General features: G+C 46.6%; 1 protein-coding gene across 3 annotated transcripts in view; it reads right to left on the reverse strand.

Moving 5' to 3' along the window:
• Nucleotides 1-21786, reverse strand: part of LOC137543600 (class I histocompatibility antigen, F10 alpha chain-like) — a 281306-nt gene that overhangs the window by 53080 nt on the left and 206440 nt on the right. For all 3 annotated transcript variants that reach the window (XR_011025548.1, XR_011025547.1, XM_068264701.1), the window contains one exon: nt 13229-13279. Coding sequence is in view for 1 of the 3 variants with exons in the window: in XM_068264701.1 (XP_068120802.1) it covers nt 13229-13279 (51 nt within the window). In the remaining 2 variants the exon portion in view is untranslated. The remainder of the gene's footprint in view (nt 1-13228; nt 13280-21786) is intronic.

The raw sequence follows: 21786 nt of genomic DNA on the forward strand, positions 1-21786 counted from the left end.
CCTACTACAGTAAGTAAGTAGTAACTGTCAGGAAGTACAACTAGAAATTACAATAATCAATCAGTAATCAGAAGGAAATAGAGTGTGTGTACAGTACACAGACAGTGAGTGCACGCACACGCAGGAGCTAGTAGCCTATGAACAGTGACTGAGTGAGTGTCCCTACTACAGTAAGTAAGTAGTAACTGTCAGGAAGTACAACTAGAAATTACAATAATCAATCAGTAATCAGAAGGAAATAGAGTGTGTGTACACAGACAGTGAGTGCACGCACACGCAGGAGCTAGTAGCCTATGAACAGTGACAGTGAGTGTCCTAGTACAGTTACAGTATATAACTACAATACAAAATACAATCACTCAGTAGTAAAGGACAGCAGAAATACTGGTATAGAGATGAGAAATAAACTAACAGAGGACAGGAGGACAGCTGCCCACACAGGCAGGCCCTGAGGCCTAAAGCTGTAAGCCTGCAGCAGCTGGCCTGTCTCTATGTAACACAAAAGCTACTAACTAAAATACAATGTCTATCTAACTAACAACAATATAGGTGTGTATAGGAGGTGTATGTGAGCAAAAACGCTAGGTAAATGACCACAATAGAGCTCTTGCTAAGCCAACGCACAAAGGAGCAGATCTCTCTCTGTACAAGTCTCAGGCAAGGACGGAAAAACCTAACATGGCGGCCGCTATTTATAGGGTAGGGGCTGGCCAGGGTCCCCCTCTGTGATTGGCTGCTGTCAGAGGGCCTGGGAGCCCTCTGATTGGCTCTAAGGACATCAATCTGGGCTATGACGATATTCGAGCTCGGTATTCGAGCTCGAATAGCGTCGTTTGCTCGAATAGCTCGAATAGTGAATGGGCTATTCAAGTTTACTCGAATAGCCCATTCGAATAGCTCAAGCTTTTCGGAGCTCGAATACCGAGCTCGAATAGCTGAAAAAGAGCTCGAATATTCGAGCTACTCGAATATTCGAGCTCTGCTGAGCACCACTGATGGTGAGTTCATAGAAGATTTTTTTTTTGTCACAAGTTAGCGGAAATTGACACTTTGTGAAAAAAAAAACAATACAAATCAATTTCCGCTAACTTGTGACAAAAAATAAAATCTTCTATGAACTCGTCATACACCTAACAGAATACCTTGGGGTGTCTTCTTTCTAAAATGGGGTCACTTGTGGGGTTCCTATACTGCCCTGGCATTTTAGGGGCCCTAAACCATGAGTAGTACTCTTGAACCCAAATGTCTCAAAATGACCTGTGAAATCCTAAAGGTACTCATTGGACCTGATCTGATGGGTAGGGCCTGATCTGATGGGTAGGTGTGCTAGGAGGTGACAGGTGGTGACAGGAGGTGATTGATGGGTGTCTCAGTGGGTTAATACAGGGGGATGGATGCATACAGTATACAGGGGGGGGGGGGGTCTGGGGAGAATCTGAGGGGTGGGGGGGGTGATCAGGAGTCCCCAGGGGGCAGTTTAGGGCATCTATATATATAAAATCGGATGCCTGTATGTATGTATGTGTGTGTGTATGTGCCGCGATCACTCGAAAACGGCTTGACCGATTTGAATGAAACTCAAACCTGATACAAATGGTCACTGGGTGACTGGGGTTCAAATTCAGAAAGGGGGCGGAGCCTCAAACAGCCAGATTTGTTTATTTTTCAATGGGAATATACAAAGTATTGATACCAAGGACCCCAAAGCTGATAAACTTGATAATTGAGTGACTGTATGTCAAGGTTAGAAAAAGTGGAGCCTACAACAGCCAATCAAAATGTACCTATTGATTTTCAAGGGGAATATTCACAATGCTACCATTCTTACACTGTTAATGGCAGAGGCCTCAAACCTGCTACAGTCAGTCGATCAGTGACTGGGGTTCAAATTCCCTAAAGGGGCGAAGCCAAAAACAGCCAGATTTCTTTGCTCATTGAGTGACTGTGTGCCAAGGTTAGAAAAAGTGGGTGGAGTCAAAAACAGATTTTTCTGGGAAATTGTAAACTGCAGCCCTTCTACACTGTTAATGGCAGGGTTCTCAAACTTTGCACAGCTGGTTACTGGGTGACTGGAATTAATATTCAGGAGAGTAGGTGGAGCCTAAACAAGCCAATCAAAATTCACATGTTGATTTTCAAGGGGAATATTAAAATAGCTGCTATTCTTGCACGGTTAATTGGCACAAGCCTCAAACCTGGTACAGTTGGTCATTGGGTCACTGGGGTTCAAATTTAGAAAAAGGGGTGGAGCCACAAACAGTCAATCAGATTTGTTTCATTTCATGGAAAAATACAAATTATTGATACCAAGGACTCCAAAGCTCACAAACTTGGTCATTGAGTGACTGAGTGTCAAGGTTACAAAAAGTAGGCGGAGCTAAAAACAAATTTCACTGGGAAAAGGTAAACTGCAGCCCTTCTTACACTGTTTATGGCAGGGTTCCCAAACTTTGCCTAGATGGTCACTGGTTGACTGAGATTAATATTCAGGGAAGTAGATGGAGCTTATAATAGCCAATCAAAATTCACCTGTTGATTTTCAAGGGGAATATTTAAATTGTTGCCATTTTTACACTGTTAATAGCAGATGCCTCAAGCCTGCTACAGTTGGTCATTGGGTGACTGGGGTTCAAATGCTGGAGAGGGGCGGAGTCACAAATAGCCAATCTGATTTGTTTAATTTCTATGGGAATATACAAATTATTGATGCCAAGGACTCCAAAGCTAACAAATTTGGTCATTGAGTGTTTGTGCGTTAGGGTTAGAAAAAGTGGGCGGAGCCAACACCAGTCAAATATATACACGAGCAATGCAGGGTCATCAGTTAGTGGAGACAAATACAAATTTCACTGGGAAAATGTAAACTGCAGCCATTCTTACACTGTTAATGACGGGGTTCTTAAACTTTGCACAGTTGGTCACTGGGATTAATATTCAGAAAGGTGGGTGGAGCCTACAAAAGGGAATCAAACTTCATCTATTGCTTTTCAAGGGGAATATTTAATTGCTGCCATTCTTGCACTGTTAATGGCACAGGCCTCAAACCTGGTACAGTTGGTCATTGGGTGACTGGGGTTAAAATTCAGAAAAGGGTGTGGAGCCACAAACAGCCAATCAGATTTTTTAATCTGAATGCAAATTATTGATGCCAAAGAAGGCAAAGCTCACAAACTTGGTCATTATGTAATTGTGTGTTAGGGTTAGAACAACACCAGCCAAATACATACCCGGGCAACGCCGGGCAATCAGCTAGTAAGAAAAAAAATAGCGTTGACAGATAGTGACAGGGAGTGATTGATGGGTGATTAGGGGAGTGATTGGGTGTGAACAGGGGTCTGAGGGGTGGGCAGGGGGGGGGTCTGAGGGGTGCTGTGGGTGATCAGAGGGAAGGGAGGGGCAGGATCAGTGTGTTTGGTGCAGACTAGGGTGGCTGCAGCCTGCCCTGGTGGTCCCTCGGACACTGGGACCACCAGGGCAGGAGGCAGCCTGTATAATACGCTTTGTATACATTACAAAGCGTATTATACGCTTCCTATGCGGCGATCATTGGGTTAACAACCCGCCGGCGCTTCCGATTGGCCAGCTGGTTGACGACGCGGGTGGGCGGAGCCTATTGCCGGAGGATGCGCGCACATAACAGCGCGCGATCCCCGGCCAGCAGCCACAAGAGGACCCGCTCGGCTGTAGGCGGTCCTCAAGTGGTTAAAGCACATTACCGGTATTTGAGCAGGGACCGGCACACAATGCAGCTAGTTTACTATCAGTGCAAGGTGGTTATCAGCTTGTAGTGTACATACAGGGGTTATCATGCCTATATCTTAAAAAGGGGGTAGGGATAAATAGTGCAAGAACTATTAGTCATTATTCATCACTGTCCCATTTTAATACTTTAACCACAATTAGATACAGATACAGGGACAGCTTAAAGCGGATCCGAGATGAAAAACTAACTATAACAAGTAACTTGTCTATATATCTTATGTAAAATTTATTTAGTTTACACAGCATATCTATCTGCAAACAGCTTGAACAGTTTATGATTATTTATTCCTGTGCTACAATGAGGGCAGCCATGTTCTGTTTGTCACATTGGCCTCGATTCATAAAAGTGCCTGCGAGCGGGGAAAGTCGAGCGGGGAAACACCGCTGTCGGTATTTCCGCCTTCAGGGTGGTAATTCATAAAAATGTAGCTAGTTGTGACAGGCGTGCGGAGATACTCCGCTGTAGGCAGGCGTTAGGCTGTGCTACGCATGCGGAAACAGGAGAAGCAGGCGGAATCCCTCCGTGCGGTGTTCTCTCTGCAGCTGCTTGGGAGGTCTGTCCCATTCACTGCACTGTATTCCGCACGCTTCTCGCCACATCAGAGGTAGCGGTAATACCCGTCCGCATACCGCTACCTCTAATTTTTATGAATTGACTACTTTTTTGCTGTGATAATCACCGCGCAAGGCGGTGATTTATCACTCTGCTCGTGAATGTCGGCTTTTCATGCGGAAAAAGCCTTTATGAATACAGATTTGGCTGTGTGGTCGGTAAAGTGAGCCGTTTTCAGCATTTCCTCATGCGGAAATGCTTTATGAATCGAGGCCATTGTCACAGGGGTTGGAGATGCTATCAGCTTGCCTGTGTGTAAATTCAGTCCCCTCTCCTCCTCCCTCCTCCCCTCTGCCTCTGAAATCAATGGTTAGTTACCTCCTCCTCCTCCTCCTGCCCAGACTGAGCTCCCATAAGCCCTTGCTACAGTGCCAAGGCACTGTGAAAAGCTGTGGGCGAGGCTTGTTTAGTTTTTGGGGAATTAGATTATTAAAACAAAACAAAACAAAAGTATTTAGCTTGAGGAATGCCCTATAAACTATATGAAAGGAACACAATTATGCAATGAGTAAAAGTTTATCTCAGATCCACTTTAACCACTTTGTCCTCCTTGACGTAGTTATACGTCAAGGAGGACATGTGCGCTCCTGCGCGCTCCCGAGGCTGATCGCACGCACGCTCTCGGCCACGGATTCACTAGCCCAGGAATCAATGAATCGGGCCATGGTGCCCGATCACTGATTCCTTTCCCCCGCAGAAAAAAAAAGCGACAGCTTCTCTCGGAAGCTTCGCTTTTTCTGACTCCTATGTCCCTCTAAGCGTACATTGTACGCTTAGAGCAGTCTTTCTCAACCAGGGTTCCCTGGAACCCCAGGGTTCCTTGAGGACTCTGCAGGGGTTCCTTGGCATTTTCCCCCATCGTGGGGGAAGTATAATAGAGCACACTATAATAGGTAGTACTGTAACAAGAAGCACTAAATTGGGGCATCAGGAGATGGTATAATGAGTGGCAGTGTAATAGGGAGTAGTGAAATAAACAGCCACACATACTATTAAAGACCATGCCTCCTGCAAAATAAATGCAGGGGTTCCTCGAGACCAAAACATTGTTTGCAGGGGTTCCTTGAGATCCAAAAGTTATTTGCAGGGTTCCTCCAGGGTAGAAAGGTTGAGAAAGGCTGGCTTAGAGTAACGTCATGTAAACAAACTCAAGGTTGCCATCTTGTGGCCAAAAAGTAAAACTACATCTAAAAGTAAAAGTACATCCCACCCTCCCAAAAATACACACATAAAATGTTTAATAAAAAAAAACAAAAAACATTACAATAAAAAAAAAAACACATAAATATTTACCTAAGGGTCTAAACTTTTTAAATATCTATGTAAAGATGAAACATTTCTATATATATTTTTTTTTATAAGCTTGTAAATAGTGATGGATGCAAAACGGAAAAAATGCTCTTTTATTTCCAAATAAAATTTTGTCTTCATACATTGTGATAGGGACATAATTAAAATGGTGAAATATCTAGGACAAATGGGCAAATACAATACGTGGGTTTTAATTATGGAGGCATGTATTATTTTAAAACTATAATGGCCAAAAACTGAGAAATAATGAATTTTTTCAGTTTTTTTTCTTACTTATTCTTACTGTTAAAATGCAGTTACAGTAAGGTAGATATTAGCAAAATGTACCACCCAAAGAAAGCCTAATTGGTGGCGGAAAAAACAAGATATAGATCAGTTCATTGTGATAAGTAGTGATAAAGTTATAGGCTAATGAATGGGAGGTGAACATTGCTCGGATGCATAAAGTGAAAACGACTAAGGGCTTAAGTGGTTAAGCTTTAAAGTGGACCTGAACTCTTGCACAGGACAGAAGGAAAACATAGAAAAATGCACCCTGTATGTATTTAGAGAGTTTTGCCCATTTAATTCCCCCTAATCTGGGTCTAATCACAAATTATAATTTGTTCTCTCCCTGTGTCACATGGCTGCCCCAGCAGAGATGGCAGATACGTTCATTTGAAAGCACAGGATGTTAGCAATATGTCTTTTTCCATGAAAGCAGGAAGTAGACACACTGCAGATTTATTTTAGGATTTGTATCAGATGTAACAAAAAAATATTTTTCAGTAAAGGTTTTTATGCTGTTGCATAACTTTTAGAGTAGAGAGGAAGTTCTGAGTTCAGGTCCGCTTTAATTTGGCCAAAAAAAGATTTTTTACTTTCCCTTGTTGCCGTGTAAAAACTATATGAAGTGATCAAGCTATAGCTATGTTAGCATGTAACACCGGACTGTAATACCAGCATGTAATAGTGTCCTGCAGAAAAGGCCTCGTTTCCACCTGTAGTTGCTGTCTGCGTTTTCAGCAACAGACAATGGGCCAGATTTATCGAAGCAATTTCGACAGTTTTTCTTCCCATTTCCTATCTATTCGAATCATTCGATTCGTTTTGTCATCTGCATGTGTGCATGTGTTCTAAGAGTAAATTCTTTACTTATGAAGGAAGACTTTTGCACAAGTTTTGCATGAATTTCTAGAATCGTTGTACTGGTAGAACAATTGATCTAAAATGTCTGCAGTGTTCCGGTTTCCATTGAAAAATTCTACATTCTGTGATTGGTCCAATGCTTCTGAGTTCTGTGATTGGCCTAAAATGTCTAAATTGCGTTAATACGATTTCTAATTACCTCTGTGGACAACCAATATGTGATCAGAAACTCGGATATCGGTATTCCGGGGGAAATTTTCCAACTATCGTATCCCTATTTTTGGCCACATAAGTAGGGTCTGTGTATTGCTGGCACCTGACTTACCTAGTGATGCCCTTCGGGTTGTGTAACGCCCCGGCCGTCTTTCAGGAGCTGATTAATGAGGTATTCAGAGAGGTATTGGGCAAATTCGTCTTGGTGTATTTAGACGACATACTAATTTTCTTGTCCAACCTCTCAGAACACAGGAAACATGTTAAGTTTGTGTTACGGAAATTAAGACAAAATATGCTGTATGCTAAGTTGGAAAAGTGCATTTTCGAAGTGACCTTTGTCGCCTTTCTGGGGTACATAATCTCGACCTCTGGCCTCTCTATGGACCCTGGAAAAGTCTCAGCTGTCTTGGAGTGGCCCCAACCTGTGGGACTGAAAGCTCTCCAGAGATTCCTGGGGTTCGCCAACTACTACAGGAGGTTCATAAAGGGGTACTCTACGGTGATTTCACCTCTCACCAGTCTCACCAAGAAAGGGGCAGATACTCACCACTGGTCCCCTGAGGCCCATGCTGCTTTCTCCACTCTGAAGAAACTATTCTGTTCTGCACCCATACTGAGACATGTTGACGTCACCTTTCCCTTTATCGTGGAGGTAGATGCCTCAGAGGTAGGGGTAGGGGCTGTGCTGTCTCAGCATTCTGGTTTGCAGGGAAAACTGCATCCTTGTGCCTATTTCTCCCACAGAGAAAAACTACGATATAGGCAATAGGGAACTTCTAGCCATCAAATTGACCTTTGAGGAATGGCGACATTGGCTAGAAGGGGCAGAACATACCATTACTGTTTACACTGACTACAAGAATTTGGAGTACATTGAGGGCGCTAAGAGACTTAGCCCCCGACAGGCCCGGTGGTCATTATTTTTCTCAAGATTCAGATTTGTAATCACATATACCCCTGGTAGTAAGAACATCAAGGCTGATGCCTTATCCAGATGTTTTGAGCCCGAGACAGCACAGCCCTCAGACCCAGAGACCATTGTCCCTCAGAAAGTGGTCCTGGCAGCCACTGAGACCTAGAAACACTGGACTGTCACTTTGGGCCCGTTCCAGCAAGATGTTCCTGAGGGAAAGCCTGAGGGGGTCATGTTTGTACCATTGCCTTTTCGCCTACAACTGTTGCAGCTGTTCCATTCCCACAAGAATGCTGGGCATCCTGGGGCCACCAGAACTCAGGATCTCATTGCTAGATGTGCTTGGTGGCCATCATTGGCAACAGACTGCAAGGAGTATGTGAGAGAATGTGCAGTGTGTGCTAGGAGCAAACCCTCCCGTCAGGCACCTGTTGGAACATTACAGCCTTTACCAGTTCCGAGTGAACCGTGGACCCATCTGTCCATGGATTTTGTGGGCGAACTCCCCAGATCTGAGGGCATGACGGTCATTTGGGTGGTAGTCGATCGATTCAGTAAGATGGCCCATTTTGTCCCCCTGAAAGGACTCCCCTCGGCCCAGGAATTGGCCGATCTCTTCATCCAGCACATTTTCCGGCTGCATGGCATTCCAGAAAATATAGTGTCAGATCGGGGAGTCCAATTTGTTTCCAAGTTTTGGAGGGCATTCTGCCATCAGTTAGACATGGAGCTCTCTTTTTCATCAGGCTACCACCCACAGACCAATGGCCAGACCGAAAGAACCAACCAGTCTCTGGAACAGTTTCTGAGGTGTTATGTTGCAGATGCGCAAACCGACTGGGTCAAATTTTTGCCGTTTGCAGAATTTTCCCACAACAATCTGAAAAGTTCCTCTTCAGGATTTTCCCCATTCCAGGTGGTGACGGGAAGGTCACCTAAGTTCACCCCATTGCCAGTGGCTTCTACTCCATTTCCAGCCCTGGAGAATTGGCAGAGGTCTTTGAAACAGATTTGGGGAATGGTTAAGAGTAATCTGGGGAGGGCTTTTCAGAACCAGAAGAAACAGGCTGACAGGAGACGCTCTATAGAATGGGAATTTCTTCCAGGAGCCGTGGTCTGGGTGTCCACACGACATTTGGCTCTAAAGCAACTGTCACCCAAGTTAGGTCCCAGATTTGTGGGTCCTTTTCCAGTGACCAGGAAAATCAATAATGTCACTTATGCCATTGATCTCCCTACCAGCATGCGAGGTGTGAGATCATTTCATGTGTCCTTACTCAAGCCGGCAGTGCAGGCTTATTAGACCGGGATGCACAGATGTTAAAGCGGCACCCTGCCGAAAACATTCTCAAACTAATAAAACAATAAAAACATAATATTTTAATTTTATTGTATTATTTTATTATTGTTTTATTAGTTTGAGAATGTTTTCGGCAGGGTGCCGCTTTAACATCTGTGCATCCCGGTCTAATAAGCCTTCTGGAACTGGTTCTGAAGTGACTAGTTTCCAGATGAGGAGGGCGTTTTAATACATACCTTCCGTGCGCTCCAAGCATATCGTGGATGATAGAGGTGAGCGGGACTATACATTACCTTCCGTGCGTTCCACTCGGCGGAATTCCGGATGTGACGTAGCGGAAGTGACGTCACGCAGATCGGGACCCATGGCTTGACGCGCTGGCGGCGTCCGTGACTGCAACAAGCGACTATTTAACAGCCACTCGGTATGCCATTTCGTTTAGAAGCCCCTGAGGACGCATTAGCGAAACCTAGGTCGGGCGGAACGGATGGCAGATGGGAGAGTGGCACTCTGCTGACATTTTATATACGCTGTTTCTACTGAGGGTCCCTGTAATAAGGGCCCTTATGTGAGTATCTGTCATATTTTATATGAACAAAGCGCTTGCTTTTAAACTAAAAACAGAGAGCACTTAGATTTTGTTTGTTATATTATATCTTCATATGCTGGGAGCACCATCTGAGGAATGATATTTGAAATTTGAAAACGAGGAAGCTCATGGTCGTTGGGGATATAGAATATACTCTCAGACCTTATAACTTGGGTCTTATTGGAAGCTGGTAAGCCTGCACTGTGAGTGGTGTTGGTGATGGATTCATAACATAAGAGACTATGCAGCGCTGAAGTTTGGGAATTTATTGTTACTGCTGGCCACTCACAAGTTGTCTGCCGTTGCGATCACTACATGGAAGCACTCAGACCTTAGTCAGATCCTACAGTGTGTTTGAACCAGGAGGACCTGGGAATTCACACTGAGCCAGATTACTTGTGTATTCATTCTGTTATACTTCAGACTAGTTCCAGGGTGTAGAGACCACGGACCTCACACCCAAGACTAGGGAACTTGTGTTATCATTCTGTTATACATCAGACTAGTTCCAGGGTGCAGAGACCACGGACCTCACACCCAAGACTAGGGAACTTGTGTTATCAGTCACTCAATGACCAAGTTTGTGAGTGGAAGCATTTTATCCAGCAAAGAAATCTGATTGGCTGTTTGTGGCTCCACCCCTTTAGTGAATTTGAACCCCAGTCACTTAATGACTGACTGTAGCAGGTTTGAGGCCTCTGCCATTAACAGTGTAAGAATGGCAGCAGTTTTAATATTCCCCTTGGAAATCAATAGGTGAATTTTGATTGGCTGTTGTAGGCTCCACCTACTTTTCTGAACATTAATCCCAGTCAGTAAGTATGAGAACCCTGCCATTAACAGAGTAAGAATGTCTGCAGTTTATATTTTCCCATGTAACTTACAGTCACTCAATGGCCAATTTTATGTAAAAGTGCTCAGGAAGATGTTGGGGGCTATATAAATACAGTACCAGGGGCGTAGAAATCGCCATAGCAACCATAGCCATTGCTATGGGGCCCGCGCGAGCCCTACGTCACAGGGGGCCCGCAGCAGGATGCCCCGCTAGGACCTGGATGGGTCGCAGCATGAGGGGAGAGCTTGGTGGTACGTCGGTGGGGAGGGTCCCCCCCTCCCTCACCTCGGGCTCTCCCCTCTGCGCTCCCCTCCAGCATTAAATAGTCCGTATGCAGGCGGCGGGGCAGCGGCAGATACATACCTTCCGTGCGCTCCAGTGCGGACGTTTCTCCCTCTAGTGTCTGACGCTACTTCCTGTTTATACAGGAAGTCGCGTCAGAAGCTAGAGAGAGGAACATCCGTGGAGCGCACTGAAGGTATGTATCTGCCACTGCCCGCTGCCTGCATACGCACTATTTAATGCTGGAGGAGAGTGCAGAGGGGAGAGCCCGAGGTGAGAGAGGGGGAGGACTGTCCCCCCTCCCCACTTGACATGCCACCAAGCTCTCCTCTCATGCTGTGACCCCTCCAGACCCCAAAAACGGCCCTGAGCGGGCCCAGGGGGAGGGGGAGGGGCGGCCTAACCTAACCTGGGGGTGCCGCCTGTCACTCACTACCTAACCTGGGAGTCACTCACTACCTAACTGGGGGTCCCTGTCACTCACAACCTAACCTGGGGGGCGCCTGTCACTCACTACCTAACAGGGGGTCCCTGTTACTCACAACCTAACCTGGGGGTCCCTGTCACTCACTACCTAACCTGGGGGTCCCTGTCACTCACTACCTAACTGGGGGTCCCTGTCACTCGCTACCTAACCTGGGGGGCTCCTGTCACTACCTAACTGGGGGTCCCTGTCACTCACTACCTAACCTGGGGTCCCTGTCACTCACTACCTAACCTGGGGGTTCCTGTCACTACCTAACCTGGGGGTCCCTGTCACTCACTACCTAAACTGGGGGGCTCCTGTCACTACCTAACCTGGGGTCGCCTGTCACTACCTAACTGGGGGTTGCCTGTCACTTCCTAACTGGGGGTCCCTGTCACTACCTAACTTGGGGGTCACCTGCCACTCACTACCTAACCTGGGGTCACCTGTCACTACCTAACCTGGGGGTCCCTGTCATCACTACCTAACCTGGGGGTCCCTGTCACTCACTACCTAAACTGGGGGCTCCTGTCACTACATACACTGGGGGGTCCCTGTCACTACCTGAACTGGGGGGCCCCTGTCACTACCTGAACTGGGGGGCACCTGTCACTACTTACACTGGGGGGCTCCTGTCACTGCCTGAACTGGGGGGCTCCTGTCACTACCTGAACTGGGGGGCTCCTGTCACTACCTGTCAAAATCACTGTCAAAAAGGCCACAGCATCACCACCAGTCAGGCCAGCATTTACTTCAACTAGCCAAGCACAGCTCAGCATCACCACCACCCAGCCCGGCCACAGCATCACCGCCACCCAACCCAGCCACAGCATCACCGCCAACCCGGCTACAGCATCACCACCAGCCAACCCAGCCACAGCATCACCGCCAGCCAGGCCACAGCATCACTGCCAGGCCTTTCAGCCCACACCTCATCCCCAATCCAGCCAAAAACAGTATTGCCAGGCACAGCAGCCAGTACAGGAGGATTCAGAAGCCAGGTGAGAGGTGTCTACCATATTAAGGGGGCATTCTGCCTATTTATGTGAAATGCTGTCTATTTATGTGCCTCATGACTGCTGAATTTGTCTTGTTGGGGGCCTCATGATTGCTGAATTTGTCTTGTTGGGGGTCTCGTGATTTGTTGGGGGCCTCATGATTGCTGAATTTGTCTTGTTGGGGGCCTCGCGATTGCTGAATTTGTCATGTTGGGGGCCTCATGATTGCTGAATTTGTCTTGACAGGGGCCTCATGATTGGTGAACTTGTCTTGTTGACATGATTGCTAACTGTGAGACTATGGGAAAAGCTGAATCCTCATCATATGAGACAATAGCATTGAGCATAAGTCCCAATTTGATTTTTTAGGTAGTGTTTAAACACTGCATGAGGATTTACAGAGGTTTTTACCTCCTGCAGTATGTAATTTGCTATTTTATGGATTCCTGTGGCATTTCATTTGGTGTTTGATGGATTATTGCAGGACAGGGAAAGGAAGAAAGATTATACTGGTATGTATAGTGCAGGGTACACCTACTACACCATTTGCTGGGACGTCAGAAGTGCATAAACTGCGCTGTCTGATGTCTCTATCCATGCATTACGATTCACTGCAATTCATCATAAATGAATGGAACCACAGCCGCATCGGGGAAAATTATGCATCGCTACAGCCACCTGTGCTGCGGATCTGGCAGTGAGTCTTAACTCCGAATCACAGCAAATGTATCATAGAAGGCAGAGTTACATTGTAATACAACACACAGGTAGTAATGACCCTGCAGAGGAGAAGCACATATTATAGTGTGACTTACTTGGAGCTGGAACATAGATATTAGCAGCAACAGCACCTCCAGCACGCTTCCCTGAAACACACAGAGAGGAGAGAAGATATCAGGAAATAATTCTCTCTTCCCATTCTTCACACAGAAGATGAATCAGCTGAAGCCCAATCCGCTGTTATCTCTCAGCCTATAATAACTGCTTCATCAGCACCATCAACAACCAGGGGCACCGCCAGCATACAGGTGAAGCACACGCCTGCTTGGGGCCTCACACTGCGGGGGGCCTCGCTCTGCTGCTGGCGGCGAGCGTGCGGGCACCAGGCGGAGTGGCAGGAGGGTGGGCACAGCATCGGGGGGAGCAGGGAGAGAGAAGTTTCCACTTACCTGCCTGGATCCTGCATGCAGCTTCTATCTACTTCCTGTCCCGGCATCTGTCGCTATGGTAACAGCACCCCCTGTGATGATGTGACCGACGCGATGAGTGCCTGGAGAGGCTAAAGATAGCAGCTGTACTGGGGGCATATACCTATCTAACCTATACTGGGGGCATCTACCTATCTAACCTATACTGAGGGGTACCTACCTAACCTATACTGGGGGCATATACCTATCTAACCTGTACTGGGGGCATCTACCTATCTAACCTATACTGGGGGCATATACCTATCTAATCTATACTGGGGGCATCTACCTATCTAACCTATACTGGGGGCATATACCTATCTAACCTGTACTGGGGGCATATACCTATCTAACCTCTACTGGGGGCACATATCTATCTAACCTATAAACGGGGGCATATACCAATCTAACCTATAAACGGGGGCATATACCAATCTAACCTATAAACGGGGGCATATACCAATCTAACCTATACCGGGGGCATATACCTTTCTAACCTACACTGGGGGCATATACCAATCTAACCTATACTGGGGGCATATACCTACCTAACCTATACTGGGGGCATCTACCCATCTAACCTATACAGGGGCATATACCTGCCTAACCTATGCTGGGGGCATATACCTATCTAACCTATACTGGGGGCATATACCTATCTAACCTATACTGGAGGCACTGGGGGAATATGCCAATCTAACCTATACTGGGGGCATATACCTATCTAACCTATACTGGGGGCATATATGTATCTAACCTATACTGAGAAGTACCTACCTATCTAACCTATACTGGGGCATATATCTATCTAACCTATACTGGGGCATATATCTAACCTATACTGGGGGCATATACCTATCTAACCTATACTGGGAGCATATACCTATCTAACCTATACTGGGGGCATATACCTATCTAACCTATACTGGGAGCATATACCTATCTAAGCTATAATGGGGGCATATAACTATCTAACCTATACTGGGGGCATATACCTATCTAACCTATACTGGGGGCATATACCTATCTAACCTATACTGGGGGCATATACCTATCTAACCTATACTGGGAGCATATACCTATCTAACCTATACTGGGGGCATATACCTATCTAACCTATACTGGGGGCATATACCTATCTAACCTATACTGGGGGCATATACCTATCTAACCTATACTGGGAGCATATACCTATCTAACCTATACTGGGAGCATATACCTATCTAACCTATACTGGGGGCATATACCTATCTAACCTATACTGGGAGCATATACCTATCTAACCTATACTGGGAGCATCTACCCATCTAACCTATACAGGGGCATATACCTGCCTAACCTATACTGGGGGCATATACCTATCTAACCTATACTGGGGGCATATACCTATCTAACCTATACTGGGAGCATATACCTATCTAACCTATACTGGGAGCATCTACCCATCTAACCTATACAGGGGGCATGTGCCAATCTAACCTATACTGGGAGCATATACCTATCTAACCTATACTGGGAGCATCTACCCATCTAACCTATACAGGGGCATATACCCATCTAACCTATACTGGGGGCATATACCTATCTAACCTATACTGGGGGCATATACCTATCTAACCTATACTGGGGGCATATACCTATCTAACCTATACTGGGAGCATATACCTATCTAACCTATACTGGGAGCATATACCTATCTAACCTATACTGAAGGGTACCTACCTATCGAAACTATACTGGGGCCATTTACCCATCTAATCTATACTGGGGTCCTACACCTATCTAACCTGTACGGAGGGGTACATACCTATCTACCCTATACTGCGTGCACCTACCTATTTAACCTATACTGGGGGCACCTACCTATCTACACTATACTGGGGGGCAACTATACTAGCTAAACTATATTGGGGGAACCTACCTATCTAATCTATACTGGGGGCAACTACCTATCTAACCTATACTGTAGGCACCTACCCATCTAACCTATACTGTAGGCACCTACCCATCTAACCTATACTGGAGGCACCTACCTATCTAACCTATACTGGAGGCACCTACCTATCTAACCTATACTGGGGAAAATATACTGGCTACCTATATTGGAGGCACCTACCGATCTAACCTATACGGGGTGTCGATCTATCTAACCTATATGGGGGCACCTACCTATCTAACCTATACTGGATAAACTATATGGGCTACCTATACTGGGGGGGACCTATAGCTGGCTACCTTTACTGCAGGCACCTATACCTGTCTCCACGTTGGGTGCACATTTTACGCCCTCGCCCTGGGTGCAATTTAGTCTAGAAACTGCCTGTATTTGGCTCCACCCACAGCATGTTTTGGTCACACCCATTTTTTTTTCCGTGGCACTTCTTTCATGGATGGGGGCCTGAAGTTATGGACTGCTTGGGGCCACCAAAACCTTAGCTGCACCCCTGCCAACAACAACAAATAACGTTTGCAAAGCACTTTTTTCTTGTTGGACTCAAAGTGCCTAAGCAAGGCTCAGACCAGTAATTGAATGATTGGTAAAGTTTGGAACAGGGTAAGAATTCTACAAATCCGCAAATGCCAGACTAAACAGGTGTTTTTTCAGTCTGGATTTGAATAACTCCAGGGATGAGGATGTCTTTACTAAGTGTGGTAGGGAATTCCAAATGGTAGAGGCAGTATGACAGAAAGCTCTGGCTCCAGAAAATTTTGAGGTGCATTCTGGGAGTGACCACGTTTGTGGATCCTGATGATCTGAGGTTGTGAGAGGTGTGGTGCAGTTTCAGCAAGTCCTTCGTGTACCCAGGGCCCAATTTGTGCAGGGATTCGATGTCAACAGTCCAATCTTGAAGGGTATTGTCCATTTTACAGGTAGCCAGTGCAGTGAGTGAAGAATCGATGTAATGTGACAGTGGCAAAGCTGGTTTGTTAGCAATCTGGTAGCAACATTATGTACTAATTGCAGTCGGTATAGGTCTTTATTTGGGAGGCTTGCATACCGGGCATTGTTAACCACTTGACCACTATAGGTGGTATTCCCCTTGGCTTCCTCCTAAAAATTGGTCCTAGACCATGTTGGACATATGACTATGGTAGAAATTAAATTGTGAGCCCCTGTGAGTGACAGTTAGTAACAAGACTACAATGGGATGCAAAAGTTTGGGCAACCTTGTTAATCGTCATGATTTTCCTGCGTAAACCGTTGATTTTTACGATAAAAAATGTCAGTTAAAAATATTGTATAGGAGACACACACAGTGATATTTGAGAAGTGAAATGAAGTTAATTGGATTTACAGAAAGTGTGCAATAATTGTTTAAATAAAATTAGGCAGGTGCATAATTTTGGGTACTGTTGTCATTTTATTGGTTCCAAAACCTTTAGAACTAATTATTGGAACTCAAATTGGCTTGGTAAGCTCAGTGACCCCTGACCTACATACCACAGGTGAATCCAATTATGAGAAAGAGTATTTAACCCCTTAAGTCTATCTGGACAGATATATCTGTCCAGATAGACTGTGCTTCTGCGCTGCCTGCCATTAGCCTCCAGATCAATGAATAGGACTATAGTTCCCATTCATCGATCAAAGTCCCCCGCAGAAAAAACGACGTTCTCTTATCTAGTGTTGGGACGAACAGTGTTCGCCACTGTTCGGGTTCGCCCGGATTTTCCCTTATTCGGGTTCGGATCGGGCTTCGCCGGACACCTCATGGTGTTCGGCCATGTGTTCGGCCATGCGTTCGAACATGTGTTCGGCCTGACAGCGCATGGCCGAACGTTCCCCGAACATTCGGCTCGCGTTGTGATAGGCCGAGCGGGTCACGTGGTTCGGACACGAACACGCGGCTCGCGCTGCGATTGGCCGAGCGGGTCACGTGGTTCGGGTAAATAAATACCCGATCCGTGTCATTTCGCCGCCACTTGTGTTTGGGTTTAGCTTTGGGTAGGCAGGCAGGTTAGACTCTCTCACCAGCCAGGCTAGTCAGGGCCCCCCAGCCTCATAGTCATAGTGTATTTGCTACTGTACTGCAGTGCCAGCCAGCGTGCGTGTACTGCTGGGATCAGTAGTACTTCTGCCACCAGTATATAGCATTGTCTATTGCCACTGTACTGCCAGTCAGCGTGTACTGCTGGGATCAGTAGTACTTCCGTCACCAGTATATAGCATTGTCTATTGCCACTGTACTGCCAGTCAGCATGTACTGCTGGGATCAGTAGTACTTCCGCCACCAGTATATAACATTGTCTATTGCCACTGTACTGCCAGAGTGCCAGTCAGCGTGTACTGCTGGGATCAGTAGTACTTCCGCCACCAGTATATAACATTGTCTATTGCCACTGTACTGCCAGTCAGCGTGCGTGTACTGCTGGGATCAGTACAACCATAATGAAGAAATACAGTGAAAGAGGGAGGGGCAAGGGAAGAGGTGTTTCCCCTGACGGTTCACGTAGAGGCCGCAGTGGAGCACCTAAGAAAACCCACTCAATACCACCCATGTGTGCCAGACAAACAACCCTCACTAATCCACAAGAGCAGGACCGGATAATGAATTGGATGACCTCTCAAGCGTCCAGCAGCGGGTTAAGCAGCAGCAGTACCAGCACATCCTTGTCATGCACGAGGTCCTCTGGCAGTTACAAGGAGCCAGTGGGCACAAAGGTGACACAACCAGCAGCTACACCATGCACACAATGGCCGAATAACCAGTCCGAACAATTATTTCCGGACACAATGGGCTATTCGGAGGAGCTATTCCCACCCCCACAAACTTCCACCTGTGAAAGTTAAATGGAACAGCCAGAAATGTTGTGCCCGGATTCACAACCATTGTGTGAGGAAAATGCAGCACTCACTGAAATGCAAGGACGAGGACGAAGACACCCAAATCCCTGAGCAATGTGCGCAGGAATTGGAATTGCAGGAGGTCTACCGAGAACATCTTGAAGACATGGGAGTGAGGTGCGCAGAGGGTGTTCTGGGGAGCTCAACTCCACTGCACACAGACACAGTCACAGATGAGGAGATGGAAGAGGAGGTTTTGGACAATGTGGACACAGACCCGGATTATCGAGTAGAACCTCGCCGTCGGGATAGCAGTACAGATGAGTCTGCTGAAGAACCCACTGCTGCAAGAGTTCGCCGTGTGCCACAAAGTAGGCGGGGAATTTCGGACACAGCAAGCGTAGAAGTGAGACGCAAAAGAGGCACGAACCAAACTCGCCAGCAAAGCAGGAGCTCCAATGTCTGGGCTTTCTTCGAAGACTGCAGGGAGGATGTTACCATGGTGATTTGCAAGGTGTGCAGGACCCGACTGAGCAGGGTGAAAAATATCAACAACCTCTCCACCACCAGCATGCGCCGCCACATGCTAGCCAAACATAGCACTCTGTGGTCAAACGCGCAAGGCCAGGGTACCGGCTCGCTTCCAGCCCCCAGCAACACTGCCTCCGTTGTGGTCACCAGACCCTCCTCAGCAGCAGCCCAGCCATTACGTGGTGCACAAACATCCGTAGTAGACGACGATGTCAGTTTCCGCAACAGTGCTCTTGACGTTTCCCAGTCTTCAACGACGACGACAACAACCAACTGCCCTTCAGCGTGCGATCCTACGGTTCAGTTGTCTGTCCTGGAGATGTTTGAGCGCAAGAGAAAATTGCCAGCAAATGACCCCCGGGCCGTGGCACTAACAGCCAGCATAGCCAAGTTTCTGGCCTGCGAAATGCTGCCATATTGAGTGGTGGAGACAAATAGCTTCAAGTGAATGATGGCGCTGGCCATCCCACGTTACGTGGTTCCCAGCCGCTACTATTTTGCACGGTGTGCAGTGCCAGCATTACATGAGCATGTGGTTAGCAAAATAACCCGAAGCTTGAAAAATGCCGTTGCCTGCAAGGTTCACCTCACCACTGACACCTGGACGAGTGCGTTTGGCCAGGGTTGATACATCTCCCTTACGGCACACTGGGTGAACCTTGTGGAGCCTGGCAGCGACTCCTCGTCACCGGCTACGGCGCGGGTGTTGCCCACGCCGCAAACTGCTGGACCGGCGTCCCTCAGAGTCGATAACAGCACCTACCTCGACTCTGACTCCTTCTCCTCCAACACCTCTCAAAGCTGTACCTCATCCGGCATCGGTAACCCAGGAATAGGATCATGGAAGCAGTGCAGCACAGCTGTTGCCATGCGTCAGCAAGCCTTACTGAAGCTGATCTGCCTTGGAGATAAGCAGCACACAGGTGAAGAAATTTGGAAGGGAATCAAGGAACAGACCGATTTGTGGCTGGCACCGCTGGACCTGAAACCAGGCATGGTTGTGTGTGACAATGGGAGCAATCTCATTTGCGCTTTAAAGTTGGCTAAGCTGAGACACATCCCTTGCCTGGCACACGTTATGAACCTAGTTGTTCAGCGGTTCCTGAGGACATACCCAGGCGTGGCAGATCTTCTGCTGAAGGTGCGACGAGTGGCCAAATATTTCCGAAAGTCCAGTACTGCTTCGGAGGGGCTCACCAAGATGCAGGAGCAGTTCAATCTACCGAAACATAGCTTGGTGTGTGACGTACCCACGCGCTGGAATTCGACACTGCACATGCTAGCACGCTTTTGCGAGCAGAAGAGTGCAGTGGTCCAGTACAAGACGGCGCAGTACCGAGGCGCATCCAGACAGCTACCAAGCTTCTGTGGATCTGCCAAGTCCTCCAAAATTTTGAGCAATCCACGTTGCTTGTGAGCGGTGACAACTCTTCAGTCTGCATTACAATACCACTGCTGTGTTTACTGAAGAAATCAATGTTGCAGATCAAGGATGCCACAGTCAGGATGCAAGTGGGGGAATCTCAAGAGGACAACAATCAGCGTGATGATGATACCAACATCAGGCAATCTGCCTCAGGAAACGCTGGTCCCAGCTATGATGAAGAAGAGGACGAGGAACAGCTGGAGTTGGAGCAGGACTTGGATGCCCCCACTGCCGAGGAACAGAGCGGTGCACGTTGAACTTCCACGATTCTGCGGGAATGGACAGCAGAAGAAGACGAGGAAGAAGGTGGGCGACGGCGTGATGCTGGTGATGATGATGAGGGTGCATCACAACAATCAAGCTCAGAAGCCATGACTGGATAGCTAATTTAAAAGGATACAATGTGTTTAGGAGGGATAGAACAGGGAAAAAAGGTGGAGGGGTTTGTCTCTTTGTTAAGAATTCTCTTACAGCTGTCCTCAACGATGAGATGGAGGAAGATTGCGAAGATGTGGAGTCCGTTTGGGTAAATATTCATGGTGGAAATAAAAGTTGCCAATTGCTTATTGGGGTATGCTACAGGCCACCTCTTATTAATGAAGCTGCAGAACTGCGATTACTACAGCAGATTGAAAAAGCTGCAAGTAAAAATGAGGTCATAATTATGGGCGACTTCAACTTTCCAGACATTGACTGGGGTATTGAGGCTACCCATTCTGGTAAAAGCAGCAGATTTCTGGCAGCACTACAGGACAATTACTTGACTCAAATGGTAACTGAACCAACTAGGGGGAATGCGTTACTGGATCTGATCATTTCTAATAGACCAGATAATGTATCAAATGTGCAGGTTCAAGAACATTTGGGAAATAGTGATCACAACATGATAACGTTTGATCTGGTGACTGATAGGCCACGGGGCAGCGGGACCACTAAAACTATGAATTTTAGAAAAGCAAAGTTCAATCAAATTAGGCAGGCACTAAGTTTGGTGAACTGGGATAATGTACTACAAGGGGAAGACACTGAAGGGAAATGGCAAGCTTTTAAACTTATACTCAATCAATATTGTAGTATGTATATCCCATATGGAAACAAAATATCTAGGAATAAAAAAAGGCCTCTATGGATGAATAGAAAGGTTAAAGATAAAATGAAGAGGAAAAAGAATGCCTATAAGGTCTTAAAACAGGAGGGGACCGAGGCTGCACTAAGCAATTATAAGGAGTGCAATACAAATTGTAAAAAAGAAATTAGGCAGGCAAAGATTGAAGCTGAAAAACAAATCGCTAAGGATATCAAATCTAACCCAAAAAAGTTTTACAAGTACATTAACTCTAAAAAAAGAAAGGTTGACTGTATAGGACTCCTAAAGGATGAGGGTGGGAACTCAATGGTGGATGACCAAGGTAAGGCAGAGTTATTAAAGTGAACCAGAGACGA

This window comes from Hyperolius riggenbachi, unplaced genomic scaffold (genome assembly GCF_040937935.1).
Source record: "Hyperolius riggenbachi isolate aHypRig1 unplaced genomic scaffold, aHypRig1.pri scaffold_113, whole genome shotgun sequence".
NCBI lineage: Eukaryota > Metazoa > Chordata > Amphibia > Anura > Hyperoliidae > Hyperolius > Hyperolius riggenbachi.